The following is a 14,719-nucleotide window of genomic DNA, read 5'->3' on the forward strand; positions in this document are numbered from 1 at the left end:
TAATGTATTTTCCATTTAGCCTTATTGTTATAGAAAGTAGTGTTCAAATGTGTTGTCCAACACAAGTGGTGATATCTTGTAAACAAAGAAACATGTAAAAAACATTTAACTGTATCACTATCCTGTTAGAGGCCATCTGATGGCTGAGGCTGAAAACAATTTTTAGAAATCAGAACTATCAGTATATAATTCCCTTTTGTACTTTTGGTCAACATATTTTTCATTGACCAGATTATGATGAAAATGATAATTGCTTAATCCCAGAACAACTTGTAGACCAAAGGAGAGAAAAAAAAAAAAAACTTATGAAAGAGTATTCTTGCTTAAAAAACTAAATGTGGGCCACAGGTTGTAGCAGCTGCTGCAGTATCTTCATTTATCACAGTCATGGCTGATTGCTGTTAAAAAAATAATTAAAGCGGCCAATAACAGCCCATTCAAATCGATTGCTCGATTAATTGGTCTTTCTATATCCCATATGTGTAAAATGTTCTTTAGGCTCATTGCAACATGTTCTTATTCAAAAACAGACTTCCTTCCTTTTGAAAAACAAGAAAAACAAGAACAACTAAATTATACAAGGTTGAAAACAAAAGGTTGAATTGCTAAATTTTTTTATTTTATGTTTCTAGTCTTTTCATAAGTTTGATTATTTTGAGGACAGGTTGAGGTTTTTCAGAGAATCTGGTCTTCAATTTCTGTTAATTTTTTTTGCTTTGGGTGTTTTTTTGTCCTGTTTATGCTTTCAACTAACTGACGCACCACATCAATACCATGTTCAAACTTTACTCTGGAAATGGGTTAATTTTCCACTTTAAAACAGAGTGAAGGTAACAAAAGTATTGAATAAATCTGTCAGTGTGCTGTTGAGTAATGTAAGCCTTAAACCTTGCTTGTTTCCTGGAATGTGTTTGTTGTTGCGTCACCCTGAACGTTTCACCTTCAGTTGAAATGTTAGTCAACCCCAGTGTGAAGAAATTTTCACCGCTGACACAGTGACGAGTTCAAACTTGCTAAACAATTTTATTTTCTGTCCAAAATGACAAAAGTAATCATTAACTCAACTGTAATAAAAATACACTCCTAAAATCTAAATGATGCCAAATAAACAGTTCAATTCATTTTATTTCTATAGCTCCAAGTCACAACAGACATCCTCTCAGGGCACTGAACAGAAACATTAACACATTAAAAAAGCCAGTTAGTAAAAGTTCTCTATCTAAGGAAGCAGCAGATTGTGTTCAATCTTCACTTCATTACAGTCTCCCATCCTGAGCAAGCACAAAGGAGCATAGAGCAAGTAAAGACAGCAGCAAAGTGAAGAAATGTGGTCAGTTTGTCCTCCAGCAGTCCAAGCCGGGGCTTAATTTGTAAACTGATCAATGCCGGAATGCAAATAGTGGGCGAGGGTCTGGGGGTCCTCCCCATGAAAAATTTGAATAAAGTAGATGTGATATTAACAGGTTGTCAGCATCTACGTTTATCTACATTTGTAAACACTCTGCTTCTGTCAAGCCCCCCCCCCCACCCCACCCCACCCAAGTAAGTCGGACTCGGAAGCGAGCCCAACTCTGTCCCTGCTCATTGTTGTCCGACTCCACATGTGAACCTCCAGGCGCCTGCCTGATGGCTCCTGCCCTTATATGACTGGCTGGTTAGCTCGGCACTTACCCCCACCCCTCTTTTAAGGGTAGACGTGGAAGGCTTCACTTAAAGAGGCAAATTGTAGCTGTTCTGTTTAAAATTGGTGTTCATGTAATTATTTTCAGTTTACATATCCAATAGTAAGTTTTTATTTGTTCAAGTCAGTCATTATTTGTCCATAGCTTTAGTCAGAGTCAGAGATTTGTCATATGCATCTCATGTGGTACATGTGGTGGAACGAGATTATGTATGCAGGGTCCCAGTTACATCCAACAATAAAATGTAAAAGAAAAACAGTAATAAGATCTAAGATATGAACTAAGAAAAACATTAACTAAATATACACTAAGCACTAGTAACATAAAAAACAGTACGTTGAACAGCAGCACGAACATGAGTCTGTGTGAGCAGATGAGCACGCATGAACACAGCAACATGAAAAAGATCAGCAGCAACATGATGTGATTTTTTTTTTTTCACAGTAATTATCCTGGTTAGAGATTCATGAGTCTAACACCCTCAGGGTAGAAGCTGTTCCTCAGTCTAGTGGTTTTGCACTTAATGCTCTTTAACCTCCTTCCTGAGGGGAGCGGGGCAAAAAGTTTGTGTGCTGGGTGAGTGGGGTCGTTCATGATGCAGGTGGCCCTCTTACCAGATCCAAGCGGGATCCTAGCAAACTGTTACCTGAACGCACCCTGTCAAAATAAGAGTTTCCAGACTCTGTTCCGGCAGGATCCGGCTCAAATTAAGCACTGGTCTAAGCCTATAGCAGCATAACTGACCCTAACTATAGGATTTATCAAAAAATATAACAATTATGCCCAGACTTAAAACTGGACAATGTGTCAGCCTCATGGACAGAAACTGGAAGTTGGTTCCACAAGAGAGGAGCCTGATAATTGAAAGATCTGCCTCCTGTTCTACTTTTGGAAACTCTAGGAACCACAAGTAAACCTGCAGTCTGAGAGCGAAGTGCTCTGTTAGGAAAATATGGAACAATAAGATCTGTAATATAAGATGGAGCTAGGTTTTTGAGAGCTTTGTAGGTTAGAAGTAAGATTTTGTATTTTATTCTGGATTTGACAGGGAGCCAGTGGAGAGAAGCTAAAACTGGAGAAATATGATCTCTCCTACTAACTCTAGTTAAGACAATGGCAGCAGCATTTTGGATCAACTGAAGAAGTATTTGGACACCCGGATAATAAACCATTGCAATAGTCCAGTCTAGACGTGACAAATGCATGGACCAGTTTTTCTGCATCATTTTTAGATAAGATGTTTCTAATTTTACTGATAATTTTAGCGGCCATGAGAATGTCATTAGCAACTTTCACCAGTTCAGATTCAGTGCTGTGGTGAGCTCTAAATCCTGATTGAAACTCTTCAAACAGATTATTTCTGTTCAGATGGTCACACAATTGATTTGCAACTACAAACCGGATTCCAAAAAAGTTGATACACTAAACAAATTGTGAATAAAAACTGAATGCAATGGTGTGGAGATGGCAAATGTCAATATTTTATTTGTAATATAACATAGATGACAGATCAAAAGTTTAATCTGAGTAAATGTAACATTTTAAAGGAAAAATATGTTGATTCAAAATTTCACAGTGTCAAAAAATCCCAAAAAAGTTGGGACAAGTAGCAATAAGTGGCTGGAAAAAGGAAATTGAGCATATAACGAACAGCTGGAAGACCAATTAACACTAATTAGGTCAATTGACAACATGATTGGGTATAAAAAGAGCTTCTCAGAGTGTCAGTGTCTCTCAGAAGCCAAGATGGTAAGAGGATCACCAATTCCACCATTGTTGCGCAGAAAGATAGTGCAGCAATATCAGAATGGTGTTACCCAGCGTAAAATAGCAAAGACTTTTAAGTTATCATCATCAACCGTGCATAACATCATCAAAAGATTCAGAGAATCTGGAACAATCGCTGTGCGTAAGGGTCAAGCCTGTAAAACTCTACTGGATGCTCGTGATCTCCGGGCCCTTAAACGTCACTGCACCTCAAACAGGAATGCCACTGTCAAGGAAATAACAGAATGGGCTCAGGAATACTTCCAGAAAGCATTGTCAGTGAACACAATCCACCGTGCCATCCGCCGTTGCCAGCTGAAACTCTACAGTGCAATGGGGAAGCCATTTCTAAGCAAGCTCCACAAGCTCAGACGTTTGCACTGGGCCAGGGGTCATTTAAAATGGAGTGTGGCAAAATGGAAAACTGTTCTGTGGTCAGATGAGTCACAATTTGAAGTTCTTTATGGAACACTGGGACGCCATGTCATCCGGACCAGAGAGGACAAGGATAGCCCAAGTTGTTATCAACGCTCCGTTCAGAAGCCTGCATAACTGGTGGTATGGGGTTGCATGAGCGCTTGTGGCATGGGCAGCTTGCATGTCTGGAAAGGCACCATTAATGCAGAGAACTATGTTCAGGTTCTAAAACAACATATGCTCCCATCTAGACGTCATCTCTTTCAGGGAAGACCCTGCATTTTTCAACATGATAATGCCAGACCACATTCTGCAGCAATCACAACATCATGGCTACGTAGGAGAAGGATCCGGGTACTGAAATGGCCAGCCTGCAGTCCAGATCTTTCACCTATAGAGAACATTTGGCGCATCATAAAGAGGAAGGTGCGACAAAGAAGGCCCAAGATGATTGAACAGTTAGAGGCCTGTATTAGACATGAATGGGAGAGCATTCCTATTTCTAAACTTGAGAAACTGGTCTCCTCTGTCCCCAGACGTCTGTTGAGTGTTGTAAGAAGAAGGGGGGATGCCACACAGTGGTAAAAATGGACTTGTCCCAACTTTTTTGGGATTTGTTGACGCCATGAAATTTGGAAACAACAGATGTTTCCCTTAAAATGATACATTTTCTCAGTTTAAACTTTTGATCTGTGATTTGTGTTTGTGTTCTATTCTGAATAAAATATTAGATGTTGGCACCTCCACATCATTGCATTCAGTTTTTATTCACAATTTGTTTAGTGTCCCAACTTTTTTGGAATCCGGTTTGTAGATGAAAGTTAGATTAGATATAGGTCTATACTTTTCTAGGATTCCTGGATCAAATTCAGACTTCTTAAGTAAAGGTTTAATTACAACAATCAAAAAATGCTGTGGTACATAACCATTCATTAGAGACTAATTAAGCAGATCCAAGATGCGATTATTAATTAAGAAGAAAATGTCTTTAAACAGTCTGGTTGTGATGGTATCTAGTAGACATGGATGGTTTGGATGAGGTTATTATTTTTGACAACTCAGAGAGCTCAACAGGACAAAAACTGTCCAAACATAAATCAGGTTCTCATGACAAAACTCAATCAGCCGAGTGCTCAGTCCAGAGAAAGTTTTTAAGTTGACAAGTTGTAGCTACAGTACTGGAAAAATGAAAGTTCACAGTTTTTAATTTGAGAGTTTTATGTATCAGGACATATTCAACTGATCTGTTTATTTCCAAGTCTTAAAAGTATTTTGATCTGACCACAATTGAACACAAACACAACTAAATCCACCATGTTATTAACGATGGACACACAATATTGTGTCCCCCATTTGTTAAACACAAACAAACAATAATGACAGTTTCCACTGTATTATTAATAAACAGACACGTAACAGGCTCCACCATGTTGACATTCATTAAACATAAATAGGCAACAGATTCCATTGTGTCATTTATTAAACACAAACATGCCATGTTGTTATTAAACATGGTAACGCAAAAGGTTTCACCATGTCGTTATTTACTAAACACAAATAGCTAACAGGTTTTGCTGTGTCAAAATTTACGGTTATGTAAATTTCCATAACGGGATCAGTATAGACACATAGGGCTGCTGTTGTTACGCCGTATTGTTTTACATTATTAGTGTTTAGCCAACGTTTATCTTAGTGCATATCTTAAATCCTTATTTATCGTCTCTTTTTTCACTTTATATTTTGCTATTTTTGGGTGTGACTGGGACCCTGAGTACATAATTTTGTTCCACCTCATGTACCATGTGATGGTAATGACAATAAATTGTCTTGAACTTGAACAAGTCCATTGTCAGAGGCCATGAGAATATCATTAGCAACTTTCCCCAGTGCTGTTTCTGTGCTATGCTGATCTCTGACTGAAACTCCTCAAACAGATTATAACATGATATGTGTCCTGAAAGTTCACCAGGCAGAATACTGGTTTGCTTGCTAGGCACAACCAACAAGCAGCCTGTTTCTGTGGTGCACTGGTAGGACAGGTGTCTTAGGACCAGAAAGTTACAAGTTTGACTCTTCTCTGTGTTCACATGTTGTGCTGCCCTTGAGCAACACACCTAATCCCCAAGCGCTGCTCCACTTGTGTGTATTTCACGTGTGTGATGGGTTAAATGCAGAAGATATATTTTGTTCTTGTGTGTTCAATGATGAGAACACTTCACCTCATAAACTTAAGGTATAACTTATGAAGTCCAAACTTTGTTTTTGAAACAAGCTACCTGAATAAAGCTTTTTTTTTTTTTCCTGTAATGGGCATTTTACCTGCCCAGGTGTCCAGGTATGATCCACCCCACACTCACTGACCTCTCATAGGCTCTTTTATCTTTTTGGCTATAAGCTTTATCATATTGGCTGATTCAGATCGTATGAACCAGATTAGATGAAAGTGAGGACTTCCTGTGGGCTGATTTGTCGTTTGTTCTGCAGGCTCCAGCGATGATGAACCCACCTGTGGGAGGCCTCTGGGGATGAGGGTCGGACCCAACGGGACTCTGTTTGTAGCTGATGCCTACCTGGGCCTGTTTGAAGTCAACCCTACGACAGGTGAGCTCTCACTGGCCACTCCTCCTCCTCCTGCTGCCCTTGTGTTGTTGAAGGTGAACAAATGTCTGTGTGCAGGTGCAGCAACCAAGTTGGTGTCAGGTGGTCAGGTGGTCGCTGGCAGGAAGTTGTCATTCATCAATGACTTGACGGTGACACGGGATGGAAAGAAGGTGTACTTCACTGACTCCAGCAGCAGGTGGCAGCGCAGAAACTACATGTACCTCATCATGGAGGCCACTGCAGACGGGCGGTACTGTACAACTTCCACCATACAAAGAGGCGGAGTCCTCATGTCAAAAACCTGTAACAGTCTAAAACTTCAAGTTAATACCACGTTACTGAAGTTATTTACATGTTACCACTTAATAATTTGACGCTGTAGACATTAAGATTATTAACCTGTTACAGAGTAAAGTTTACCATTGTTAACCAGTAACAGTGTAAAGTTTAACGTTATGAACAAGTTACGGCATGACATTTTAAGTTAACATGTTACAATGTAAAGTTTATAGTTTAATATAGATCAGCAAAAGTTTTGCAGATAATATTAAGTTACATTAAAAAGTTTCAAGTCAATTTTTTGGTACATCATAAAGTTTTCAGTTATTATCATGGCACAGTGCAAAGTTTGAAGTTAAGTTTATGGGACATCATAAAGTTTCAAGTACTTTCTCCTGTTGATATTTCACAATAAAAGCCCAAATTGTGTGTCTAAACCATAGAGTGTTGGAGTATGATATGGAGACCAGAGAGCTTTCGGTCATCATGGAAAACCTGCGATTCCCAAACGGCATCCAGCTGTTGCCTGATGAGGAGTCTGTTCTGGTTGCAGAGACCACCATGGCTCGGATTCGTAGGTAAATGAATGACACACCTGAAGGAGACTCTGGACCAGAAACCTCACCAGTGGGCACTATGTAGCTGTTAAAACTATACATTTTATCTGTGGATGGGTAATAGCTTGGCTGGCTTGAAACGTCCATGATCTGAAGATTAACATTTAGTTTTTCTGTTTCTACACAAGAGTCCATGTAGCCGGTCTGAACAAGGGAGGGATGGACACATTCATAGACAACCTGCCTGGTTTTCCTGACAATATTCGTCCAAGCTCAAATGGAGGCTACTGGGTGGCCATGTCTGCAGTCAGACCTAACCCTGGCTTCTCAATGCTGGACTTCCTGGCCCAGAGACCCTGGATTAAAAAATTTATATTCAAGGTAAAAAAAAAAAAAACTTTTTCTTTGGTCCTTTCCTTGCTTTCTGTCTTTCATTCTCATTTATTATTTTTTCTTCTGAATCATCGTTTGTCATCCTTTTATGTGCCTTTGATCCTCTTCATTTTTCTTCTGCAGCTCTTCAGTCAGGATGTTCTGATGAGGTTCGTTCCCCGGTACAGCTTGGTGGCAGAGCTCTATGATGGTGGCGCCTGCACACGGAGTTTTCATGACCCCAACGGCCTGGTGGCAGCCTACGTCAGTGAGGTCCATGAGCACGATGGCAATTTGTACATAGGTTCCTTTCGCTCGCCGTACATAGCCAAACTGGATCTGCATAAGGTTTGAGGAGCAGACGTTTGGACTGTCTGGGACTAAAAGATCAGTTGAACAGTGATGGCTGGTTTTTCTGCAGAGAGCCAACATTTCTGTAAATCTCGTTGTCTATATGGACTCGGTTCAAACACTGGCGGGCAGTCCTGTGGGCTTGTCTTTTTTACGATTTCTAACTTCTGTTCATATCTGTTGTGTTTAAAGACGGCGTGAACAGATGTGGAACCGGTATTAAACGTTTCAGGAAGGAAAAGTCGTCTTCAGTGACTTAACTTTCACTTTCTTTTATTTAATAACATTTTATTTTACTAAAAGTGTTTGACTGTGGTTTAAATTTGATGTTTTATGACTTCTTTAGTAAAAATAATTGTCACACTCAAAATGAAGTATTACCGTTCAGTTTAGGACCGACACCTGATGTGTTCAAGTTGATAATCACTTTAAAAACAGTAAAACCTGTGCAGCTTAAAAAATAAAACTTTTAGTAAAGGATTGATTATCACACTTTTCAGCGTTCTATGGGAGGTTCCTGCTCACAGCTTTTGGATAAGTAGTCTGCCTTCCGGTCACTTCTCACTGTTAATTTTGTTAAACTATTTAACTTTATTTAACCAAACTTACGCTCATTGTAGATTTAAACCGTTATCTGCTACAGATATGGACTAACAGCTCTCAAACCCGGGTCCAGTCAGAGAACAGAGGCTTCAAAAGATGCTATGCCCAGAAATTGGTCAATAAAAATAAGAAATCATAAGTTAAGAGTTTTGCAGAATTTACCAAATTGTACAAGAATTTGTATGCAAATATGGGTAATTGTAAACATGTGAGCACAAATAAAATGTCACAAACTCAAACATTAAAAAGTGGAAGTGATGTGTGCAGGGTTTTACAATCAGCTTTAAACATGTGATGGACTCCACACTCAGAATGGACTGTTGGTTTATTTTCATGGCATCAGAGTCACAAGTGCGTGCTGCATTTAAGGACTGCTGGAGCTTCATTGTAACTAATGCAGCCGCAGGTTACACCTCAGAGACATCATCTATTAGACCAGCATCGCAGGATGTTGAGCCACACTGGATGAGCGCCCCCTAGTGGCTGCAGTACCGTTTTTAAACCACTGTCCTAAACAAATGGGACATTTTCCCAGTTTAAAAATAATTCAATCCAGTTTATTTGCATAGTGCCATGACACAACAAACGTAGTCTCAGGGCACTACAAAAGAACGCAGCACTTCATATACTGTAATTTATGTTTCAGGGGTTGATTTTTGTTGATTTTGAAAATTCTGGCAAACCATCAGGTGGCTAAGGCAGTGAAGGCAGCACTTTACCAACACAGTGTCTAGAGAAGGTGGGGTGCTGTTCACTGACACCGTTAGGAGGTGGAAGGAGTACTTTTCAGACTTTCTCAATCCCACTTGCACATATTCCATGGAGGAAGTTGAGTCGGGGACTTTAAGCTCGGTCTGTCTACAGGTGCTGGCCATAAAATTAGAAATCATGAAAAAGTTGATTTTATTTCAGTAATTCCATTCAAAAAGTGAAACTTGTATATTACTATATATTCATTCATTACACACAGACTGATGTTTCAAATGTTTATTTCTTTTAATGTTGATGATTATAACTGACAACTAATGAAAACCCCAAATTCAGTATCTCGGAAAATTAGAATATTATTTAAGAACAATAATTTAAAAAAAAGGATTTTTAGAAATGTTGGCCAACTGAAAAGTATGAGCATGAAAAGTATGAGCATGTACAGCATCAATACTTAGCTGTAGCTCCTTTTGCCTGGATTACTGCATCAATGCCGTGTGGCATGGAGTCGATCAGTCTGTGGCACTGCTCAGGTGTTCTGAGAGTCCAGGTTGCTCTGATAGTGGCCTTCAGCTCTTCTGAATTGTTGGTCTGGAGTATCTCATCTTTCTCTTCACAATACACCATAGATTTTCTATGGGATTAAGGTCAGGTGAGTTTGCTGACCAATTAAGAACAGGGATACCATGGTCCTTAAACCAGGTACTGGCAACTTTGGAACTGTGTGCAGGTGCCAAGTCCTGCTGAAAAATGAAATCTGCCTCTCCATAAAGTTGGTCAGCAGCAGGAAGCATGAAGTACTCTAAAACTTCCTGGTAGATGGCTGTGTTGACCTTGGACGTCAGAAAACACAGTGGACCAACACCAGCAGATGACATGGCACCCCAAACCATCACGGACTGTGGAAACTTGACTCTGGACCTCAAGCAACATGGATTCTGTGCTTCTCCTCTCTTCCTCCAGACTCTGGGACCTTGATTTCCAAAGAAAATGTAAAAATTACTTTAATCAGAGAACATAACTTTGGTCCACTCAGCAGCAGTCCCAGGCAAGACGCTTCTGATGCTGTCTCTTGTTCAAGAGTAGCTTAACACAAGGAATGTGACAGCTGAAACCCTTGTCTTGCATATGTCTGCGTGGTGGTTTTTGAAGCACTGACTCCAGCTGCAGTCCACTCTTGTGAATCTCTCCCACATTTTGAAATGGGTTTTGTTTCACAATCCTCTCCAGGGTGTGGTTATCCCTATTGCTTGTACACTTTTTTTCTACGGCATCTTTTCCTTCCCTTTGCCTCTATTAATGTGCTTGGACACAGAGCTCTGTGAACAGCCAGCATCTTTAGCAATGACCTTGTCTTGCCCTCCTTGTGCAAGGTGTCAATGGTCGTCTTTTGGACACCTGTCAAGTCAGCAGTCTTCCCCATGATTGTGTAGCCCACGGGCTACATAATCTTTGCAGGTGTTTTGAGTTAATTAGCTGATCAGACTGTGGCACTGGGTGTATTTAATATTGAACCTTTTCCCAATTTTCCAATTTTCTGAGATATTGAATTTGGGGTTTTCATTAGTTGCCTGTTATAATCCATCCATCCATTATCTTTTACCCGCTTCTTCCATTTTGGGTCACGGGGGTCGCCGGTGCCCATGTCCAGCAATCACTGTGCGAGGGGCAGGGTACACCCTGGGCAGGTTTCCAGTCCATCACAGGGACACAGAGACAAACGAGACAAACAACCATTCACTCTCTCACTCACACCTAGAGACAATTTAGAGTTAACAATCAGTCTAACATGCATGTTTTTGGTCAGTGGGAGGAAACTGGAGCACCTGGAGAAAACCCACGCATGCACGGAGAGAACATGCAAACTCCGTCCAGAAAGGCCCCTGGACTGGGATTTGAACCAGGGACCAGTTCGCTGAGAGGCAGCAGCTCTACCGGTTGCGCCACCGTGCTGCCTCCGTTATAATCATCAACATTACAAGAAATAAACATTTGAAATATATCAGTCTGTGTGTAATGAATGAATATAATATAAAAGTTTCAATTTTTGAATCGAATTACTGAAATAATAAAACTTTTTCATGATGTTCTAATTTTATGACCAGCACCTGTGTACTCCCAGAAGAGCTGGAAGTGGCTACTGGGGGAAGAGACGGCTGGGCCTCCCTGCTTTAGATTCAACCTTTATTTATACAGGTAAATCCCATTGAGCCTCGAGGACTCGTTTACAAAAGAAATCTGATTTCAACAAAGAATGATGACAACAATGGACAACAATAGACAGTTATAAAAAGGCATACAGATTATTTTTTTTTACAAATAAGATGGCTAAAAAAAAGTAACAAAAAACAGCTAGATTCTAAGGCAAATGTAGAAAACTAAAAACAGGAACATGTCTGTATTGGTCCTTGCCAGGAGTCCAACAGATTCTTAAAGCCACTTAGAGAGGTCAAGGTCGAGAGCTTCAGATCTTTTTGTAAGATATTCCAGGAAACAGGAGCGGAGTAGGAGAAGACCCTTTTGCCAAGTTCAGTCCGCACTGAGGGAACACTGCAGATGAAGATACTGCCCCCGTGAACCGACTCTGGAACAAGTGGAAAACGATGGATGGATGGATGGATATAATAAACCAGCGAGCAACATATTGTACAACAAGACTTGTAGGCAACGTTTTGTTTACCATTTTACAGGCACTTCTACTCACAGGGGAAAAAAACAAGAATATTAATTCAACCTTTATTTAGACAGGTTAATCCCACTGAGCCTCGAGGACTCATTTACGAGAGAGACCTGATTATGACCTCACAATAATTAATTTACAAGAGGTCATGAAGGCAGGAACTTGCAGCACAACTTCTTCCATTTTGGGTCACGGGGGTTGCTGGTGCCCATGTCTGGCAATCACTGTGCGAGGGGTGGGGTACACCTTGGACGGGCCTCCAGTCCATCACAGGGACACATAGAGACAAACGAGACAAACAACCATTCACTCTCTCATTCACACCTAGGGACAATTTAGAGTTACCAATCAGTCTAACATGCATGTTTTTGGTCAGTGGGAGGAAACTGGAGTACCTGGAGAAAACCCACGCATGCACGGAGAGAACATGCAAACTCCACCCATAAAGGCCCCTGGACTGGGATTTGAACCAGGGACCTGTTCGCTGAGAGGCAGCAGCTCTACTAGTTGCGCCACCGTGCTGCCCAAACAAAACATTTCTTCTGAAATTTGACAATTAATTATTGTTAAATTTCAAGCAATATTATCGTTTATCTCAATAATTTCTGAAAGAGTTAGTCACCCAGCAAAGTTTGTAATCATGACAGGCCCAGTCTTGGCTGAATTTATTCATCTCTTAATGACACCATAACATCATTAAGAGGTGAATAAATTCAGGCAAGACATAATACCAACAAAGTATAATAGGGCGCTGCATCAGAGACAGGTATCCCATGTAGCGGATACGCCACATACATATTTACCAAAAGCATAAATATGAACAAAACCCATCCTCCTTTCTTTCCTCTAGAAGAGTTTGATTATTCGGTCATGCAGGTTATTCGTGTATTTCAGTTCTAACAGTAAGTCCTTTTCAATCGCCATGGAGGCTGATGATGAAAGTTGAGTCTGTTCTGTTAATCGTTTTAATTTGTTTTAGGGCTGAGGATGTCTGCTCGACAGAAGCAGCCATTTTGAGTTGAAAAAACAGTTATTAAATCTAAATACAGTGCCTTGCGAAAGTATTCGGCCCCCTTGAACTTTTCAACCTTTTGCCACATTTCAGGCTTCAAACATAAAGATATAAAATTTTAATATTTTGTGAAGAATCAACAACAAGTGGGACACAATCGTGAAGTGGAATGAAATTTATTGGATGTGTCAAACTTTTTTAACAAATAGAAAACTGAAAAGTGGGGCGTGCAATATTATTCGTCCCCCTTGTGTTAATACTTTGTAGCGCCGCCTTTTGCTGCAGTTCCAGCTGCAAGTGTCTTGGGGTATGTCTTTCAGTTTTGCACATGGAGACACTGAAATTCTTGCCCATTCTTTGCAAAACAGCTGGAGCTCAGTGAGGTTGGATGGAGAGCGTTTGTGAACAGCAGTCTTCAGCTCTTTCCACAGATTCTCGATTGGATTCAGGTCTGGACTTTGACTTGGCCATTCCAACACCTGGATACGTTTATTTGTGAACCATTCCATTGTAGACTTGGCTTTATGTTTTGGATCATTGTCTTGTTGGAAGATAAATCTCCGTCCCAGTCTCAAGTCTCTTGCAGACTCAAACAGGTTTTCTTCCAGAATGGTCCTGTATTTGGCCCCATCCATCTTCCCATCAATTCTGACCATCTTCCCTGTCCCTGCTGATGAAAAGCAGTCCCAAACCATGATGCTGCCACCACCATGTTTGACAGTGGGGATGGTGTGTTCAGGGTTTTGCATTGTGGCCAAACAGTTGGATTTTGGTTTCATCTGACCAGAACACCTTCTTCCACATGTTTGGTGTGTCTCCCAGGTGCTTGTGGGTAACTTTAAACAGCACTTTTTATGGATATCTTTGAGAAATGTCTTTCTTCTTTCCACTCTTCCATTAAGGCCAGATTTGTGCAGTGTACGACTGATTGTTGTCCTATGGACAGACTCTCCCACCTCAGCTGCAGTTCATCCAGAGTGATCATGGACCTCTTGGCTGCATCTCTGATCAGTCTTCTCCTTGTTCGAGATGAAAGTTTAGATGGACGGCCGGGTCTTGGTAGATTTGCAGTGGTCTGATACTCCTTCCATTTCAATATGATTGCTTGCACAGTGCTCCTTGGGATGTTTAAAGCTTGGGAAATCTTTTTGTATCCAAATCCGGCTTTGAACTTCTGCACAACAGTATCTCGGACCTGCCTGGTGTGTTCCTTGGGCTTCATGATGCTCTGTGCGCTTTGAACAGACCCCTGAGACTATCACAGAGCAGGTGCATTTATACGAAGACTTGATTACACACAGGTGGATTCTATTGATCATCATCAGTCATTTGGGACAACATTGGATCATTCATAGATCCTCACTGAACTTCTGGAGTGAGTTTGCTGCACTGAAAGTAAAGGGGCCGAATAATATTGCACACCCCACTTTTCAGTTTTTTATTTGTTAAAAAAGTTTGACACATCCAATAAATTTCATTCCACTTCACCATTGTGTCCCGCTTGTTGTTGATTCTTCACAAAAAAATTAAATTTAATATCTTTATGTTTGAAGCCTGAAATGTGGCAAAAGGTTGAAAAGTTCAAGGGGGCCGAATACTTTCGCAAGGCACTGTAATGTAGCTTAGCTTGTCGCTACAGATGCAGTTTCCTATTTCTGCCCAGTATTCACTCTGACTGTCTAGTCAAACA

The 14,719-nt window shown here is 40.6% G+C and overlaps 1 protein-coding gene across 1 annotated transcript in view; it reads left to right on the forward strand.

Annotated features, from left to right (window-relative positions):
• Positions 1 to 8,267, forward strand: part of LOC119419921 (adipocyte plasma membrane associated protein) — a 12,082-nt gene extending 3,815 nt beyond the window's left edge. Inside the window, exons 5-9 of the mRNA XM_037687295.1 lie at positions 6,351 to 6,467; positions 6,543 to 6,717; positions 7,190 to 7,324; positions 7,492 to 7,684; positions 7,820 to 8,267. Of these exons, the coding sequence (XP_037543223.1) occupies positions 6,351 to 6,467; positions 6,543 to 6,717; positions 7,190 to 7,324; positions 7,492 to 7,684; positions 7,820 to 8,029 (830 nt within the window). The 3' untranslated portion in view covers positions 8,030 to 8,267. The remainder of the gene's footprint in view (positions 1 to 6,350; positions 6,468 to 6,542; positions 6,718 to 7,189; positions 7,325 to 7,491; positions 7,685 to 7,819) is intronic.
• Positions 8,268 to 14,719: the final 6,452 nt, after the last annotated feature.

This window comes from Nematolebias whitei, chromosome 1 (genome assembly GCF_014905685.2).
Source record: "Nematolebias whitei isolate Nwh7 chromosome 1, NemWhi1, whole genome shotgun sequence".
In the NCBI taxonomy this organism is placed as follows: domain Eukaryota; kingdom Metazoa; phylum Chordata; class Actinopteri; order Cyprinodontiformes; family Rivulidae; genus Nematolebias; species Nematolebias whitei.